Source organism: Xyrauchen texanus, chromosome 13 (genome assembly GCF_025860055.1).
Source record: "Xyrauchen texanus isolate HMW12.3.18 chromosome 13, RBS_HiC_50CHRs, whole genome shotgun sequence".
NCBI lineage: Eukaryota > Metazoa > Chordata > Actinopteri > Cypriniformes > Catostomidae > Xyrauchen > Xyrauchen texanus.
In genome coordinates this window covers 28,354,850-28,374,053 of record NC_068288.1, presented here as the reverse complement: position 1 = coordinate 28,374,053, position 19,204 = coordinate 28,354,850, and the positions used below count along the sequence as shown (strand labels likewise).

Below are 19,204 nucleotides of genomic sequence, written 5' to 3'. Positions count from 1 at the left end.
CATTGTATGCATGCTGAATTTATAACCTTATATCAACCCTAAAAAGACTATTAAAAAACATAGAAAATAAATTATTTGCTATGGACACAGGGCCCAAATAAGAAAAATTGATCTTTATATAATAAAGATCAATATATATATATATATATATATATATATATATATATATATATATATATATATATATATACACACTCACCTAAAGGATTATTAGGAACACCTGTTCAATTTCTCATTAATGCAATTATCTAAGCAACCAAATCACATGGCAGTTGCTTCAATGCATTTAGGGGTGTGGTCCTGGTCAAGACAATCTCCTGAACTCCAAACTGAATGTCAGAATGGGAAAGAAAGGTGATTTAAGCAATTTTGAGCATGGCATGGTTGTTGGTGCCAGTCGGGCCGGTCTGAGTATTTCACAATCTGCTCAGTTACTGGGATTTTCACGCACAACCATTTCTAGGGTTTACAAAGAATGGTGTGAAAAGGGAAAAACATCCAGTATGCGGCAGTCCTGTGGGCGAAAATGCCTTGTTGATGATAGAGGTCAGAGGAGAATGGGCCGACTGTTTCAAGCTGATAGAAGAGCAACTTTTCCTGAAATAACCACTCGTTACAACCGAGGTATGCAGCAAAGCATTTGTGAAGCCACAACACGCACAACCTTGAGGCGGATGGGCTACAACAGCAGAAGACCCCACCGGTACCACTCATCTCCACTACAAATAGGAAAAAGAGGCTACAATTTGCAAGAGCTCACCAAAATTGGACAGTTGAAGACTGGAAAAATGTTGCCTGGTCTGATGAGTCTCGATTTCTGTTGAGACATTCAGATGGTAGAGTCCGAATTTGGCGTAAACAGAATGAGAACATGGATCCATCATGCCTTGTTACCACTGTGCAGGCTGGTGGTGGTGGTGTAATTGTGTGGGGGATGTTTTCTTGGCACACTTTAGGCCCCTTAGTGCCAATTGGGCATCGTTTAAATGCCACGGCCTACCTGAGCATTGTTTCTGACCATGTCCATCCCTTTATGGCCACCATGTACCCATCCTCTGATGGCTACTTCCAGCAGGATAATGCACCATGTCACAAAGCTCGAATCATTTCAAATTGGTTTCTTGAACATGACAATGAGTTCACTGTACTAAAATGGCCCCCACAGTCACCAGATCTCAACCCAATAGAGCATCTTTGGGATGTGGTGGAACAGGAGCTTTGTGCCCTGGATGTGCATCCCACAAATCTCCATCAACTGCAAGTTGCTATCCTATCAATATGGGCCAACATTTCTAAAGAATGCTTTCAGCACCTTGTTGAATCAATGCCACGTAGAATTAAGGCAGTTCTGAAGGCAAAAGGGGTCAAACACAGTATTAGTATGGTGTTCCTAATAATCCTTTAGGTGAGTGTATATATATATATATATATATATATATATATATATATATATATATATTTTTTATATTACTGCTTGCATCCCCCAGGATACACTTCTTACCAGATTTAAACCCATTATTTTGTTTAAAATAAAACATTAGTTTGGTGTTAAAGTCTTTTAAAATGTTACAAAAACGTTCCATGGTAATTACCATGTTTCTTGGACATAGTGCCATGGCAATACCACATTTTTGGACATGTACCATGGTAACATCATTCAAGTAACTTGAAGTACTTAGTAAATACTATGAAATATGATGATGATTGTTATTTAATATCACAGTATTTTTTAAAGTGCTACTGTATTACCATTTGATACCATCACTATACAATTTACTGATCAAGAGAAGGCCAGTGCCCAAGAACATAAGACTACCAACAACATCCAAAGCCTCAGAACTGCCAAAGGAAGGTTAACACCAGGGCCCCTGGCTAATACAGTGCAAGTTTAGCACTAGGTCCCCCGGACACCTGCCAAGTACAGTGCGATCTAAATACTATAGGGATCCCAGGACCTTTGGCAAATACAGCAGAATAATGAATGAATGAATGTTACATTTACATGGCGTTTTTCTGATATTACACTCAAAGCGCCTTACATAGTGAACAGGGAACTCTCCTCAATCACCACCAGTATGAAGCATCCACCTGGATGATGTGATGGCAGCCATAGTGTGCCAGTACCCTCACCACACACCAGCTATCAGTGGAGAGTAGAGAGTAGAGTGATACAGCCAATTTATTTTCATGTAACCAAGGCCAGGTGGGACCATGGTCCAATCCTTTAATTACTTAAACGTAACTTTTAAAGGTAATGATACATTTTACAGATTTTTTGAAAAACACACGCAAACATTCTCCATTCATTCTCTATTCATATACTGAAGGGCAACATATCCCAGTAGTTACAAACATTCTGTGTCAGATTTTGACGATGTCCCTCGAAATATAGTTAACATGTAAAAGATATCAAATTTTACCTCCATCAACAGTTTTCTTATGACATGCTAGGGCTGTGGCGGTATGGATTTTTTCTAACCGCGGTTGAAAAGCAAGATATTACCGCGGTATAGTGGTAAACCGCATTAAATACATTACATTGGATCAGAGAAGTTCCCCGACAGACTTTGGCGCACACATCAGAAGTACGCTTTTGATAGACAGACTTTAAATATTGTCACCTACATCCGAAGAAAAAAAACGAGCACAATTTTAAATAGTCAAATTTTCATCAAGCAGTAATTTGGCATGAACTAATCACTGTATAGATTTCCTTATTTAAGATTATTCTCAGATACATTCGCATTGAAGATGGGTCAGACATGATTTTGACCACTTTATTAAGTTTTGTTTAGTAGAAAGCCTTTCTTTAACTTAAAATTTCGTTTTGTATAAATTGTATCTTAATTTTAATCACTGTTTCATTAACTAATTGCCTGGAATTAATAAATAAGAAGCAAATATAGCAGACATATAATCAGCAGCAGGACGTGGAAGCGCCGATCGCGATCTCTTGCTGCGTGAGCTCTCTCATAAATGAACCGAAACTCGGCGGCTAGGCCTACTGCCTCACAGACATGAGAAATAAATAGAAATCTTAAAATGCATTTTAAACAAAATTCAAAACAAAATGATAAAATTTTAGGCTACAGTAGCCTAGTAGTCAGGTTTGCCGATGTGCGTTACTATTTATTTATTTATTTTTATCCCTAGTGCCAATCGGAATCGGACTTCACTACTGATATTCTGGGGATACAACATAGCCAATAGGCTATAGCCTACTAGGGACTTTAGCCTTTAAAATATCTTTGCTGCATTGGATCAGTCTCCTTTCTAGAACAGCCAAGAGCTTTCTAGCCTCGCTGACAGCAGCGCCTTGCATCGCTCAGACCTTAAAACAGTCAGCGCCATGGATGCGGTTTTGAAAATTTATCAAAAAGCGTTGGTGCGGACGGATGAGTTTTGTGATGCGGTTCGCGGATTAAATAATAATAGCCCATCCGCGCATCTCTAATACAAATGGAATGTTATTATGTGTCATGGAACATTGCGCTCCCCAACTTCATGAAAGGTCGGATTTGCTCCATATTTTGATAAGTTTTGTTTAGAAAACCTTGAATCCATGTAGGCTAATATCATTAGACATAATCCATATCATTAGAATCAATGAATCCATGTCATTAGACACAACGAATCCATGTCATTAGACACAACGTGCACACATGTGCAGGCCAATGTTTTTTTTGTTTTTGTTTTTTTGCGGTGACGACGGTGACAAGCTCAGACCCGCGGTTGGAGTCACGTGACCGCGGTATTGCGGTAACCGTCCCAGCCCTATGACATGCTATCATTTGACATTTAGATAAAGATTGTGAGTTGATGCAAGAGTTTTTGTACATGACCTCAGCATTTGCAGGGACCCCTGCCCTTGGATGGATTGAGTCATATCTCACTGGCCGATCATTCAAGGTCTCCTGGAGAGGTAAGGTGTCCAAGACACACCAGCTGATCATTGGGGTTCCTCAAGGATCAGTGCTTGGACCCCTCCTCTTCTCTATGTACACAACATCACTCTGACCGTTCATTGAGGCACATGGCTTTTCCTACCACTGCTACGCAGATGATACGCAGCTGTAACTTTCGGCCAGGCCAGGGCTCCCTAGTCTAGTCGTTCCAGCCTGATGGCCCTATGGTCACTGCCTGCGTCTTGGACATTTTGGTCTGAATAAAGGAATGACAGTTTCAGCTCAACCTTGCCAAGACAGAACTCTTCATGTCCCAGCCAACCCACCTGTTGACCACAACCTCACTATTCATCTTGGTTCAACTACACTAACACCAAACAGAACAGCCTGGAACCTGGGAGTGGTGGTAGATGACAGTTTAATTTCACTGCACACATCTCATCAACTGCCCGGTCTTGCAGGATCGTGCTTTACAACATCAGGAAAATCAGATCTTTCCTGTCTGAAAATGCTACACAGCTCCTGGTCCAAGCTCTGGTCATTTCAAGACTGGACAATTGCAATGCTCTGTTGGCTGGCCTTCCATCTAACACAACTAAGCCACTGTAGATGGTCCAGAATGCAGCAGCACGTCTGGTCTTCAATCAGCCAAAAAGGGCTCATGTCACCCCACTCTTGATTTCACTCCACTGTCTACCTGGCTACTGGCTTTCAGGACAGCCAATGGAATGGCATCCTCTTACTTCCATTCAATTCTTCAGGTCTATGCTCCAATTCGCTCTCTGCAGTCTATGAACAAGTGATGCCTGGTGGTCCCATCACAAAGAAGCTCAAAGTCTATTTCACGATTATTACATATTCTCTGCTCCTCTGTGGTGGAATGAACTTCCAACATCCACACTGTTACCTTCTCAACATTCAGAGAGAGAACTTGGCAGTCTTATACTGCAGATGTTGTTAAACTTTGTATGACAAATTGCTTGATATGTGAGTCAATTGTAAGTTGCTTTGGATAAAAGCATCTGCTAAATGACTAAATGTAAATGTATTTCCTTTCAGTTATTGCTAAACTGATGGGTGATTGATGAGAAACAATGAGAGAATGATTCAAAGCCCTGCTGGCCACAAAAGGCTTCATCATTAACACTCATTTTTTTTTTTTTTTTTCGTTTTTTCGTTCTTTCTCTTTTGTAATGATCAGATTAAGTAACCTGGCAAACACAGCTCCCTCCTGTCTTGCTTTTGGTATGATACACTTTGTTTAGCTTTCCACTCTTTCTGTTTTATCTGTTTCTTTCTTTTCTTTCTATTTTCTGTTGTCTTTTCTGCTATTCATCTGTCTTTGTTTTTGCCACTTTGACTACATTTGAAGATTTGAATATATTTTTTTGTGAAAGAAGGAATTGAATTGCTAAACAACACTGTGTCTCTTGAATAGCGTTTTACCAAGTGCAATCCCGTTGGGCCACTCGATCCTCTCTGAAACCAGAACCTGTCGATCCACCCCGTTCATTCCGGCTTTCTCGATCTTTGCCTGTGTTCCCCAGTCTGACCAGTACATGAACCTGGTGGATGAAAAAAAAGGTGTTTTCAAGAATTTGGCTTATGTGAGAATGATAAAAACGAACTCAGACCTCTTTATTGCAGAGTCTTTAAAGGGCCCTTTTGCACTTGATTCACTTTTTCGTCTACTTAAAGGCAGCTCAGTTTGGTTCTATTAAAGAGGACTCAAGTGTGACACCAATTTCCCTCAATGGCCTTGAAACGTTGATTCCCATCACATGTCAAAAATCTGGATGAATATGATAAATGCATGCTCATTAAAGCACCAGTCTATAGCTATGGCCCTGTAAGAGTGAAGTGGACACTTTACCTACAGGCAACAATTACACAGAATGCCGACCTGCTTGAGACTCATTTGCATTTGTTTCATGCTCTTCTACTTCGGTAATATGGTAAAAAGAGCCCGCAGGGGATAGACTCATCATGATGAATGGCATGTTGTTATGAAAAGAAGGAACCATTGATGGTAGTTTTAAAACTTGGTTACCAAAGATCATGAAACATATCATATTTACACCACATTTACATTTTGGGATGAATTAAATCTTTTAATTCAAATTAAATTTCCTTTGGTAATATATAAGTTAACTTTTAAGAGGTTAAAATAATTATGAGTTATAAAAACTTCCCTTGAGACATCTGCGCTCTGTTCCATTTGTTGTGCTGCATCTAGCTTTTTTAAAGGGATAGTTCACCCCAAAATGTAAATTGGTTAAATGAATGTCTTCTAAAGCGATACGATTGCTTTGGATGAGAAACAGATCAATATTGATGTCTTTTTCACTATAATTAGCCGCGTTTCCACTGTCCGGCTAAATAAAGGCGTGCTAGTGCGTGCCAAGGCCAGTTGCGTTCCCACTGTCACTTCTGGCAATTACCTTGGGTCAAAGAAGGCCAACTGGGGATTGAGGCATGGTCAACGTCAAAGGTGGAGTTTAGCGAGACACTTGTGCAGTGTTTCATTCACGTCGAATGTGGGATATTCCTACTTGAATTCTCTGAACTCTGACAATAAAGGAATTTTATTGCCAGATACTTGGAAAATGATGTTTAAACAACCAAATCTGCAACACTCACGTAAGCATAACAGAGGTTTGACTGTTTCCTAGCAAACCAACTGATAAACAAAGCTGCTATGCTAAAGTAATTTCACTAACTTTGTACATCTCTGGGGGCCGAGATATTTGTGTGACGTCGCCGCAATTGGGGACACATTACAAATCCGATAAGGTGCATATAGACAAAGCGGTGCTCAAATAAAGAAATGTATGGACGGTGTGCTGGGATATCATCCTGCTGTTAGTGGAGAAATCACTTGGGACAACATGGCAGTTAAAGTCGGTGAGCTGTCAATGTTAAACTATCTTGCTAGCTAGCTAATGTTTCCATACAATATAAACTTGATATTCTAGACAAATAGATACATGCGTGTTTGTTTTGGCTTGTGAAATGGGTGGGGTGTGTGACATTTGAACCAGGGTGGTGTATTAAAGGCGGGTTTTAGGGCAACGCTGCATGATGGCCCGATGGTGGGAATGCAGAGCGATTTTGGTCTCGTGGCTCGAATTCCTAGACTACTGACTCCATCTGGCCAGTTTATGGCTCTGGCTCGCACTGGGCGATAGTAGAAAAGTGGCTACTGTTTACTTCCGGTCGCTCTCCAATGTGTATCTGTAAAGGGATTAAAGGAAAGGAGGTGGCGAGAACTGGCTTGACAATATAAATAATAGTTTAATAATAAATTGAGCCAGAAAGACAAACACATACACAAGTGTCAGGCAGCTGCCCGTAAATCTCTCTATCTCTGTCGTACTGCCATCTCTGGCCACTCTTACCCCTCTCAAGGGCTTAATTAGCCTGATTAGGGGACGGGTGTGTAGCATCTCCGCCATCCACCCTGCCTCAGCATCCATGAGGGGAATCAGTTTATGCTGCCTCTCGTGTGATATAAGCTCACTGGAATGTTCTAATGAGAGCAAAACCAATTACGCTTGTGCACAGTATTCTGTTGTAATCAAATCGAACTGCAATGTTGGTTGTATCACGTCTGTTCTCATAGACAACGTGAACCGATTCAACCCATAGGGTGTGCATAGGAAAGCAAACGGAAGTAAAAAATTATTGTGAAAAGGACTTAAATATTGATCTGTTTCTCACCCAAAGCGATTGTATCGCTTAAGAAGACATTAATTTAACAACTGGAGTCGTATTAATTACTTTTACTACAACTGTACTTTTTAACATTTTAAAGTGCTGATCATTATCCACTTGCATTGAATGGACCTACAGAGTTGAGATATTCTTCTAAAATCTTTGTCTGTGTTCTGCTGAAGAAAGAAAGTCATACACATCTTAGTTGGCATGAAGGTGAGTAAATGATGAGAGAACATTAATATTTGAGTGAACTTTCATTTAAACACAAGAACACAATCGGTCTGAACACCCCTTAAAACCAACTAAACAGACCAGCCTAAAGGCTGATTTATACTTCTGCGTTGAACCTACACCAAATCTATGCCGCAGCCTGACGTGTACCTCTTCCAAATTGTAACTGCGTGTCGCGTCGACGCAGATTTCAACCACTGTGGTTGGTCCGCTGTGTTACCAGTGACTGCCCCAAGCATGACAAGAAATTATCTGAGGTAGTGTCGCATCGCATTTTCTCCAAGATTATTTTATCTGTGCATCTATATCCACTGATCAGTTGCACATTGTGTTTGGATCCGTTTTGATTTTATGAGCATCTGCTGCTTTTATATTCTGTTTTATATGAACAAGCAAAAACACGTCAATAGACACATCCATTTACAACTAATAAACTGCTTTTTTCTATGGTCTTTTACTCTCTATATATCAGGTATGTGAGTGAAACAATACTTGCCATATTCTAATCCAGACCTTTCCGATCTGTGTTATGTTTAACTGTATGGTGTGAAGTAAATAATCATATTTCACAAGTTATGAAAACGGAACTGATTAAAAAGCACCTGTTGAGTGTTGATATTTTGCCTAATGCATAGTTACGATTTTAAGCTTTAGAACGACACCCAATGTGTGTTGATCAAGCAAGCAATTTTTTATTAATTTGAGATTTTATTTTATTTTTTTAATTAGCATGGGGCATCAAATTATGCCACAACATTTATTGTTATTTAAGTGACTCAAAAGCAAGCATACAGTCTAGGACTGATTTATCGGCTTTCTTCATGGCAGGCAAAATGTCTAATAAATAATATGTAGTTAAATAGACCTAAAACATACTTTTATGAACTGATCATTTTTAATGCTTCAATAATTTAATAAATACTTTTGAATCCACGAATACCATTGCATTGCTTTTGTTTATTTATTACATCTAGATTTATTTCCTAAATTAAGGCATTTTTGTCTTGATTTTGTCTTGACGTAGGTTCGATGCAGAAGTATAAATAAATTATCAGCCTTAATCATCTTGGCCAGGCTGGCAGACCAGCTAAACACCTAAAGGCTAAAGTATAATTCAGTTGTCCGCATTGCAGGTCAATGAGTCTTCTTCTGTGCACATCATCGGTGCATGCGCCTGCCGCTGACTGGTCTAAAAGAGTATCACAAAACAGTTGCAGTGTGCATGTTTCGAACACATTTGTATTTGTTTGCGGTCAAAAGAGTATATTTTAAAATACAACGTTATCGACTAGGCATGATTAGATCTGGAATGCAGAACACATTTGAAGAAAAATAGAAAAAAAATCTTAGCTTAGTAGGTCCTTAAAATTCAGGTGGATGGTAATGATTAAGATGTGTTCTGCTAAAGAAAGAAAGACATACACACCAGGGATTTCATGAGGGTGAGTAAATGATGAGAGAATTTTCATTTTTGGGTGATCTATCGCTTAAGAAAAAGACTGCAGAGAGTAACCTTGATGTTTTCTCTATGGTGTTTAACTTGACTTCTGACAATTAAAAAATAAAGAGTTTAAGGGATCTGAGAGAACATTATATTCTAACCCTTGTCTCGGGTCAACAGCGATGGCTCGTGGTTCGCCGAGCTCTGTGTCAATCAACACCTTCCTCTTCTTGCCATCGGCAGCTGCGACACAGATAGTCTTGTGACCAGAGTCAGTCCAGTAAATGTTCTTATGGACCCAGTCAACTGCTAAACCCTCTGGGGAATGTAGTGCAGTGTCGATGATTGTGCTTTGTTGAGAAGAATTGCTGGCTTTGTTGATATATGCACTGTAGAGGAAAAAACACACATGGATAATTGTTCATTTACAGTTTTTAAGTATATGTTGTGCATCTTTTCACAAACAATCACAAGGTACTTGATGCATCCTTGAGAATCATGGTGAATAAGCACATCTCAAAATGCTGACACACCCAGCTGTTGTTTATGTATACATAGGCAGCAAAGTGAAGCAACATCCGTGTGAAAAAGGGTCATTCTTTTCTCAGGGTACAGTACATTAAGTCCCCATCATGCACATACAAAACATGGTTTCTTAGAAATTGGTGATCAATTAATGGGTTTGTCCTGCATCCTCGATATCAGCTTCCATCCTCTGTAATATTCCTAACAAAAGCCAGTTCCATACTAACATCATGCTTCAGAGAGTGACATCAGAGATGGTGGTAAAACAACAGCACAAACATCAATACACAAGTACTTCCAATGGATTTTACATATTTGGTACTGCTCAGTGGTTTTAGTTCCAACCTGTTCAAATGACAGAAATCGGAATGCTAATATAAACATTTTAAAAGATGGGTAAAAATAACAAAAATAACTCATGTGAGCTCACTCTTAATCTAAACTTTGCTCTTTATTTCCATCCTGTTAGTTTCCATCCTGTTAGGCATCTTGCCATAATGTAAATAATCAAGTTTACTTAATAAAATAAGTTCTTGACCGAAACATATTTTTGAAAATCTGGTATACCCTTTTACAGAAAAACTTCCCTTAATTACAACGCCAGCAAAATGATTTTTTTTTAATTCCAAAGGATATTGCATAACAGGAATAACCCAGGTTGGAAATAGGACTTACATGTTACAGACTAAGACTAATTTTATGAAGTAGCATTCATAACAAAGCTACACATCACTTAAGTGTCACCTGTCACTGATGATGAGGGGGTGGGTTGAGGTTATCACCTGGTAATGTTCCATTTACAGTCACTTAACTGAGAGTGCCTTTACCAGATACTGCTCCAACAGCCATCAAAATGGACCTTTTTCCACTTATAAGAGCGAGACTTGAATTGAATAACAAGGACAGAGGCAGCATAAGGCAAAGGAACATCCCTTTTGTGATCTCTCTGTCTCTGACAAAGAGCTCTATTAATAGGAACTGGTTCTTTAGCTCAGGATCTAATGCCACTGATTCAACAAAGAGACAAAACAAGGAGAACAAGTTTGTAGGAGATGATTAGGTAGAAAAAAATAATTCTGCTCTTAAATAACAGTTGCAAAAATGATTATGTTGAATATCAATTTCTGTCAATTACTCAACGACAGGTGCTCGTTTCATTATAATGATAGTACAGTAACAAAAGATAACTTATAATATGATCAGTTACAGACCACTGCAACAGACCAAAAAAATTATTTACCATCTACAGAACATGAGGTTTTTGAAAAACTATTAAAGTGTCCATTGCAAAAAGTTTCCAGCGAAAATAATTTATCTGTCTCAACTGAAAGCAAAAATGTGTGTGACACGGCACAACACAATCACATCTAGTCAAAACATATTTGATGTTTAATATACACCTACAGTATATGGAGCAGGATTTTGAACCAATGGGATTTAACTTTGAGCGGGGGTACTCAGAGCAATGAGGCAGAAAAACAAAGCAAGTAAACTAACAAAATGACCTGTCACATCATGCCTGGTTAGATATTGGTGTAACAAGTTAGAGTAAATAAAACCATCTAAAAAAGCCCAAACCAGGGCATTTTGTGTTCACACCAGGATCAAACAAATATGTATTTGATCAGCAAGAGCAACAGATTGTTTCTTTAATTAGTTTCGGATGCCTCGGAGGTCTTAATTACAGCGTAACTGTGTCATTGACTCAAGTTGATGCTAACTGGAGCTAATCAAAGTAATATTTGGTATTCAAAGCTAGATTCAAACTAAAATAATAATAATAATCATGCTGGTGATCCAAGATTCCCTATTTAAACAACTTCCATACAGCAACTGACAGCAATGGTCAGATCAATAACCACATAACCCTCATAAATAGACAGATCAAAGATGCTTTATGCAGTCTTAAACATGGCATTTTGAAATGTGCAATATTTCATAGAAGAAACATAGCAGAATCACACCGCAATGGCCCTCATTGACAGTTTCAACTGTCAACTGACATCTTACATTTTATCATCTGACAACATAATAAATGTTCAATGCATACTTTTTGTCAATCAATGTGCAATTTACTACATTTGCATACAGTATTATGTGCATATGTCACTGTGCATTTGGTTTAAAACATATAGAAATAGTTGTATAAGTTATAATCGATCGATCTATCTATCGATCTATCTATCTAATTCATCCATCTGTTTGTCTGTCACTGTTATATCAGTCTATTTGTATCACAAAATCCACCATTCTTAAATTCACGTCACTCTCTGCCATTGACCACACAATATTAAACTCCCTGCTGACAAACAAAAGCATTTCCTTTATTCTCTACTGAGGAGTTTATAAAGTGATAATAACTGTTGCATTCCATCCTAATATGAGCCCTCCTGAGGGGAGAGGGGGTGAGTAATAGCAAGCATTATTGTAGGAGGTAAATTATGGCAGGCATATGGTATGGTTGAGATAATTTAGAGATGCTCGTACAGGCTGATGTGACTCAGAGTGAGTCAGGAAGTGAGGCAGAGACCTGAGCCTGACAGGGCAGCTTGCACACTTGGACAGTAAAGGACAAACGGTGGTAATGTTTTCAGCAGCTGTTTTCACACAGGCAGGCAGTGTGACAGGATGGTGTCTGACTAATAAGATAAGACTTTGTTAATTGGTTGTTTTGGGTTATTAATGATCACAAGACCTCCCATAATGATCTGAAATGTCCTTTCATAAGGACAACAATTATTCAGAGTTAAGTCAGTGAATAACAGGGGTGGGAATTTACGTTAATTGATAAATCTTGTTTAAGCATAATCCTAACAACAACAAACAAACAAACAAACAAACAAAAAAGTATACATAACATAACAAAATCAATTTGCCAATGGGGAATGTTGTGGGTAAAACAGGTAGAAATGTGGAAAAATAAACTTAATTCAATATATATTCCCTGAAAAAAGTTTAGAAGGAATGGTTCACCTCACATTTCAACACACACATGTTTTACAGACAGGAAACCCAGAGTAAACCATTATGAAAATGTGCACATCATTTTCTCATTCCATGAAGCTGATTTCTTTCAGAAAATCTACAGTGAGGCTGTGGCAGCTGTTCTCATGCATTTAAATAACGGCTGGTTGAGAGGGGGAGGGAAAAGTATGTCAATGCCTTCAACAGTCTCCTCCCACCTGTATATTTAACACTAATTGCAAATTACCCTTTTTAAAATAACGATTAAACATTTGTCAAGTTGCAAGTTGCAAACATTATATCAAGCTGTGTTTATTTGTTATTTAGATGTGTGATTTTATGAGTACCTGTAGATCTTACGATGGTAGAGGTCACACCAGTACATTTTGTTGGTGGTGACATCCACATCTAGGGCCACAGCATTCTTCAGGGTCGGCACTACTTGTGTGTAGTCCTTCTTCAACAGGTCAATGCGACGGATCTCATGACGGTTAGTGAACATGAGGTATGGGCTTTTACCTATGAGGAAAATGGAAAACATTCCATCAGTGGCTAATTGATCAGTTGTATACTTGTGTTCATCACCATCAGGGAGTCAATATTTGGCTTGTTGTTGACAGTCGGGAGTGCCACTGACACCAATGCTGCAAAGTATTGTAAAGATCTTACATTGTATGCCTGAGAGAAATGAAGCACGCACACGCACACACACACACACACACACACACACACACACACACACACACACACACACACACACACACACACACACACACACACACACACACACAATCTCTCTCTCTCTACAGTTTGTTTTCCACGTCCAAGGTCAAAACATTTTTGCTGTATGTGCTGTAGCCAGACACATTCCCCCAATCTCCCGGTTTCTTTGTTAGATTGCTTTTCAGAATTGCTCTCAGTTTTGTTCAGTGGCATCTATAGAGGTTCTCCTTCTATAAGAGCAAATTCACATGGAGTCACATGAACCATAGTTCTTCTCTGCTTCATCACACAGGCTGCTCTGTTTGACCTGAAAATAGACCTATTTTCCCAGAATCCTCCTCAAACGACCCCCCCTCCAATTAATGCAGAATTTAAGTACTGTCATGCCATTACAGCCAACTATCATGTTATGTTAAACCTGGTAATAACATGTGAGTAATATTGAAATAGTACCAGAGCTCTTGATCAATGGGAACAGCAGGACAGTCATTGTACTTGCATAAAGATTAATAGACATGAGTATAGGATATTTGGTATGCCACATTTAGAAGGGAACGTTAAAGTGCCCTCAATCTCACACCATTATATGTAAGGATATTTAAGGGTTGATGAATTTAGAAGGGGATTTTAACACCAATATATGTAAGGGTATTTGGTATGCTAAATTTAGAAGGGAATTTAGGGTCTCGAAATATGTGAGCTATGAACTAAATTAAACTGTCCTTATTGTGCATTATTAGGTAAAGAAATGTATAATGAAATTAGTCGCATTTGACAACCATTAGAAATTAGATAAATGACAAATAACTAGATTATTTGTCTCAATAAATTCTCCACCATTAAAATCTTGTTGCATTTGCTCACAATTTCTACTGTAAGGAATTATCTTTAATAAGTGAATTATGATTAATTCACTTATTGGAGTGATATTATTCTCATGGCTTATTGAAAATAATATCACACGTATTTAGGTATAGCTTTGAAGCGATATCTTTTAGAAACAGGGATGAAATTATGTATCAAAATATACCATTCATCTTTGAATAGAGACAAACTTTATTACTATTCTAAACATAAATCTAACACATATATACATGAGACAGGTTGGTGAAAAGAGTGACGGAAATAAACGATCTTTGTGTTGCTTGGTTCTTGGTCGAAAGTTCGTTCTGTCGATGTTTTTGACCTCCGTAAGATCGGATATTTATTGTCTATATGAATGATGAGGTTGGCTTTGAAGCAAGGCCTTCTCATGGGTGTGTTAACCGTAGAGAGTGACAAGCTTTCTCGGGACGTCGAGACCCGAGCTTGCTTGGACCTCACATGCCATGGATCGGGCTCCGACGAGATCCAGAGAAGACCACGAGTGAAGAGTCAGAGCGAGGTCTGAGCAGTCAGACGAGCAGAAGATGAAGTGCGTGAAGGCAGAAGAGAAAAGAGAGTGTCTTTCCTGTTTGAAAACATTTTAACTGAAATTGGCCGCATCCCCAAAGGTGTCCTGCGCCAATCAGAAGTGACTTTTCAGAATCACATGGTCAACTGGTCTGTCTTTTATGATGGTTGATTTATGGTCCTTTGTTTCAGATTCTTACAAATCTCCCGCTCAAAAATAGTGCATATTTAATCATGAACTTTTATATCTTGAGAATGGTACAAGAGACATGATATTCGTTGTCATCAGCTTCCTCCAAGTAACTAAGAGAGCGTTTCCTTACCAAATTTGACATTCTTTAATTAATATTTGTACGTGTAGGTAACAAAACCTGACAATCCCTGGTTACAAATCATACTGGTTAATTCTTTGGCTATACAAAATGGATAAAACATTACACATTTTAAAGAGGTACATCAGGCTATAATCATTAATTTGTCTGTTATACAAGTTACCACAGTTCAAAGCAATTTTCAGCATTCCTAGTTATTGTATAAATCGTGGATTTAAATGCATTCTGTACATTTTAGAAGGTTAAGTCAGTGAAGTACTGTGACTGAGTAGAATGCTCCTGGATTTAGATGAAATGTCCTTTTTAAGATGCTGTTTGCTGAACAATGATCACCAATGTGGTGATCTGATGAGTCTAAGTGTAGCAAACTGGTTTATATCAGAGGGCAGAATCTGGTGTGTTCCGAGTCTCTCGGGAACTCCAAGAGTGTGTGTTCTGTCTTTTATTGCTTCGACCTTTGAGCTTAGGGCCTCTTTGCAGAAATGTTTTCAAGTCATATGGGATCTAGACAAGTCTCTTTGTTAGTTTTATTGGCCAGATGTGAGACTTACTGGCACTAAAGTCTTTCCATTTATGACATTGTGGAATTCCAGGATAAAGATTGGGTAAATCCTAGATTCAAATCATGTTGTTTCAATTCTTCTATATGTATAATACTACAATGAGTGTGTAGATATGACTTAGGTGCTTTTACAAAACCAAATCTAGGATCATATGCTGGTATGATTATGAAAAACGAGAGAGGAGCTTTACCATGACTGGACAGTAATTAATCCGCTTGGGGAAGTGTGTGTGCTTGTGCGCGTGTAAGGGCACACTAACACTGCTGTGTGTGAGAGAGAGAATTAGGGTCTTATGAAGGGTTATATCTTACTTAGTGATAGGCTGATTAATCGGCTGATATTTGGAAATATTGAGATTATCAACAATGGCCAATAACTGTGCCTTCTTGATTGATTTACCAAAAGTGCTCCCCATGTGTTAGTTCCAAAATCTGCCCACAGCCTTGTCAATTAATAAGGCACATGTTCTGTTTTTAAGTTGTAGTTTCTAGTAAATATTTGGTAAATTAAGTATAGATTAAATTGCAGAAATGTAATATAATCATAATTATTGCGTGCACACACACACACACACACACCTAAAGGCATTTTTGGCACAATATATATATATATATATATATATATATATATATAGAGAGAGAGAGAGAGAGAGAGAGAGAGAGAGAGAGAGAGAGAGAGAGAGAGAGAGAGAGAGAGAGAGAGAAATTGCTCTTATACATCTGGAACAGAAGAACCATCAGTGCCTCATGCATTCTAGGGCCCAAAGTCCAAGCAAACACCAGGTTGCAGGGCTCTTTACGTTCTCACAGAACTTTCCAGATCATTTCTCAGCCAGGGTCCACACGATGACGTCTGCTCACTTGAGTCATGATCCTTCTAAAGAGCTGCACTCACAGCAGCTGATTAGCTGTCAGGTACGGTGTAAAGGGTACCAGATGATGACATCATAGGATTATGGCCATAAAGTTCTCAGAGGGGAGAGCAGGCTGGTCGGGGTGCTGGACTGGCAGAGCAATGCAAATTCTGAATCTGCAATGCAAATTCAGAGTTGTCCTCCATGATCTAATTAACCACAGCATCAGGCATTTCAGAGCTGTACTGGTTGGCAATTTGGTGGTTCTTCTCCACATTCTTGAACAATTCAACTCTCAACATCTAGGTGCCGATGATATGGCCGTTCATTATATACAGAGCCTGGGCTAAAAAACCCAAAGCCTTGGTTTCGTCCACTCGCCATCATTAATTTGGAACTGGTGATGGTTCTAAATTAAAAGAACAATCCATGCAATTGTTAACTATCCAAGATGCACTGAAAATTTGAAAAATACAGGCTAACCTCTGGGTAATAGCTCTCCTTCTCTTCTTTCTCCGGATTTTTTAGTCTGGCCTTTTGTTTGGGCTGATGCTCCTGATATGGCTTGACATGGCATATGGAAACCAACTTATCACTGAGTATCATGCCATTAAGCTCGTTGACTGCCTTCTCGGCAGCCTTAATTGTTGTATAATGGACAAAGCCATAGCCTTTAGACCCATTCTCCTCTCTAACCACCTTTCAGGACTGGACTTTACCGAAGACCGAGAAAGTGTCGTATAAGTCGATGCCATCAATGTCCGCTGCCAGGCCCTTAATGTAATGTTCCTGACTCCACTTCTACTCACAGTGGTATAGTGCTGGGCCATACAATCCTTATGTGCTAACATAAGACAGTGTTTCTCAACCTTTTTGGAGTATTGGACCCCCATAATATCTGAAACCAGCCTCATGGACCCCCCTACCCCTGTTCTCACCCGCCATCCACTGTTTTCTTTCCAATCACAATGATTTTCACAGTTAAACGCTATGAATGCAATATCAGTGAATGCAAGTTAAGTAAATAATCATTTTTTTTAATGACTGGCAACTAGAATGAATCGCATCTGGCCATTTAATTTGATTGCATTGAAACGGCACAACACATTACACAATCACAACAACATTGTCAATTTCAGAACAATATTCTACTGCATTCTGTAAAACATCACATGTCCATTAATGTCCAATTTGAGATTAATATTTTAACAACATCCATTTGAATGTTACTTTCTTTTGTAAACTTCTTTTGTACACACACTTAATACTAAAATTTCATTCTACTGCATTAAAATTACACAACACATGCTTCATATACAACCAATTATTTGGAACAATATTCTCTTTCAACACATGGAACAGTTTCAACACTGCCATCTATGTAATTTGACTTTAACTTTTTAACATGTCCATCTGAATATTATTTTACTTGAATCTTTTGTTTAATGTGAAATTTGCACCTGTTTATCACAAATAAGCTTGTGCATCCTGGGGTGAAGTGTAGCAACAGCAGCAATAAGGTTCCTCTCCAAGCTGAGTCTGTTTCTCTGTTTTGTCTTTATGTGTGCCATGGCTGAAAATGTGACCTCACACAAATAGGTTGATCCAAAAGGCAGCAGTTCATACACAGCATGTTTCCCAACATCAGGGTACTCCTTTTCAACATTGCACCAAAACTGTGTCAGTGATGTTTCTGAAAACATTATTTTCAAACCCCTATCTGAGGACACATCAATAAGTCTTTCCTGGAGAGTAACAGGAACGGTCTGGGTGCAGGTAGCCACAAAAGGGTTCCTTATCCAGTCAAGTGCAGAATTATGAACATCAATGTCAGGAAAATATGATCTGAACTCAGAGGAAAGTTTGTCCAAGTGTGCCTGTACTGTCTGCAGAATGCTCACTTTTTCAGCTCTCACATTAACAAGGCACATGTCCAGCTGAGGGAAACTACTGACATCCCCCTTCTGGCATTTCCGACACCAGAGCTCAATTTTCTTCATGAACCCTGAAACTCGATCATACAGGTGTAGGACAGTTGTGTCTTTACCTTGCAATTCCAAGTTTAAGTCATTCAGCCTGCTGAAAACATCTGCCAGGTAAGCTAAATATGCCAGCCAGCTGTTGTTCTTCAGCAGTGGTGCAAGTGAATGCAAGTGCTCAGAGAGAAAGTCACTGACTTGATCCCGTAACTCAAACAGTCTCTGGAGTGTTTTTCCCCTTGAGAGCCAGCGTATATCAGTGTGAAGCAGAATTTGCTCCATCACATAGTTTTTCAAACAGTCTGGCATTTAGAGGTCGGGATTTGATGAAGTTTATGATTTTAACAGCATCATTAAGGACTTCGTGTAATTTGGGGCACATACGTTTTGAAGCTAAAGCTTCCCTGTGAATTATGCAGTGAACTGTCTTAATGCCAGGGTTTACCTGTTTTACGCGTGCGAGGAATCCACGGGTGCGCCCCGTCATTGATGCTGCACCGTCCGTGCAGATATGTGAGCAGCGCTGCCAGTTCAACGAGTGCTCCGTGAAAAAAGAATCCACAACATTAAAAACATCCT

The 19,204-nt window shown here is 39.0% G+C and overlaps 1 protein-coding gene across 1 annotated transcript in view; it reads right to left on the bottom strand.

The window, feature by feature from the left end:
* LOC127653922 (low-density lipoprotein receptor-related protein 8-like) overlaps window positions 1–19,204 on the bottom strand; it is a 242,309-nt gene that overhangs the window by 22,884 nt on the left and 200,221 nt on the right. Inside the window, exons 9-11 of the mRNA XM_052140780.1 lie at window positions 13,131–13,302; window positions 9,456–9,683; window positions 5,352–5,470 (exon numbers count right to left, since the gene is read on the bottom strand). Of these exons, the coding sequence (XP_051996740.1) occupies window positions 5,352–5,470; window positions 9,456–9,683; window positions 13,131–13,302 (519 nt within the window). The remainder of the gene's footprint in view (window positions 1–5,351; window positions 5,471–9,455; window positions 9,684–13,130; window positions 13,303–19,204) is intronic.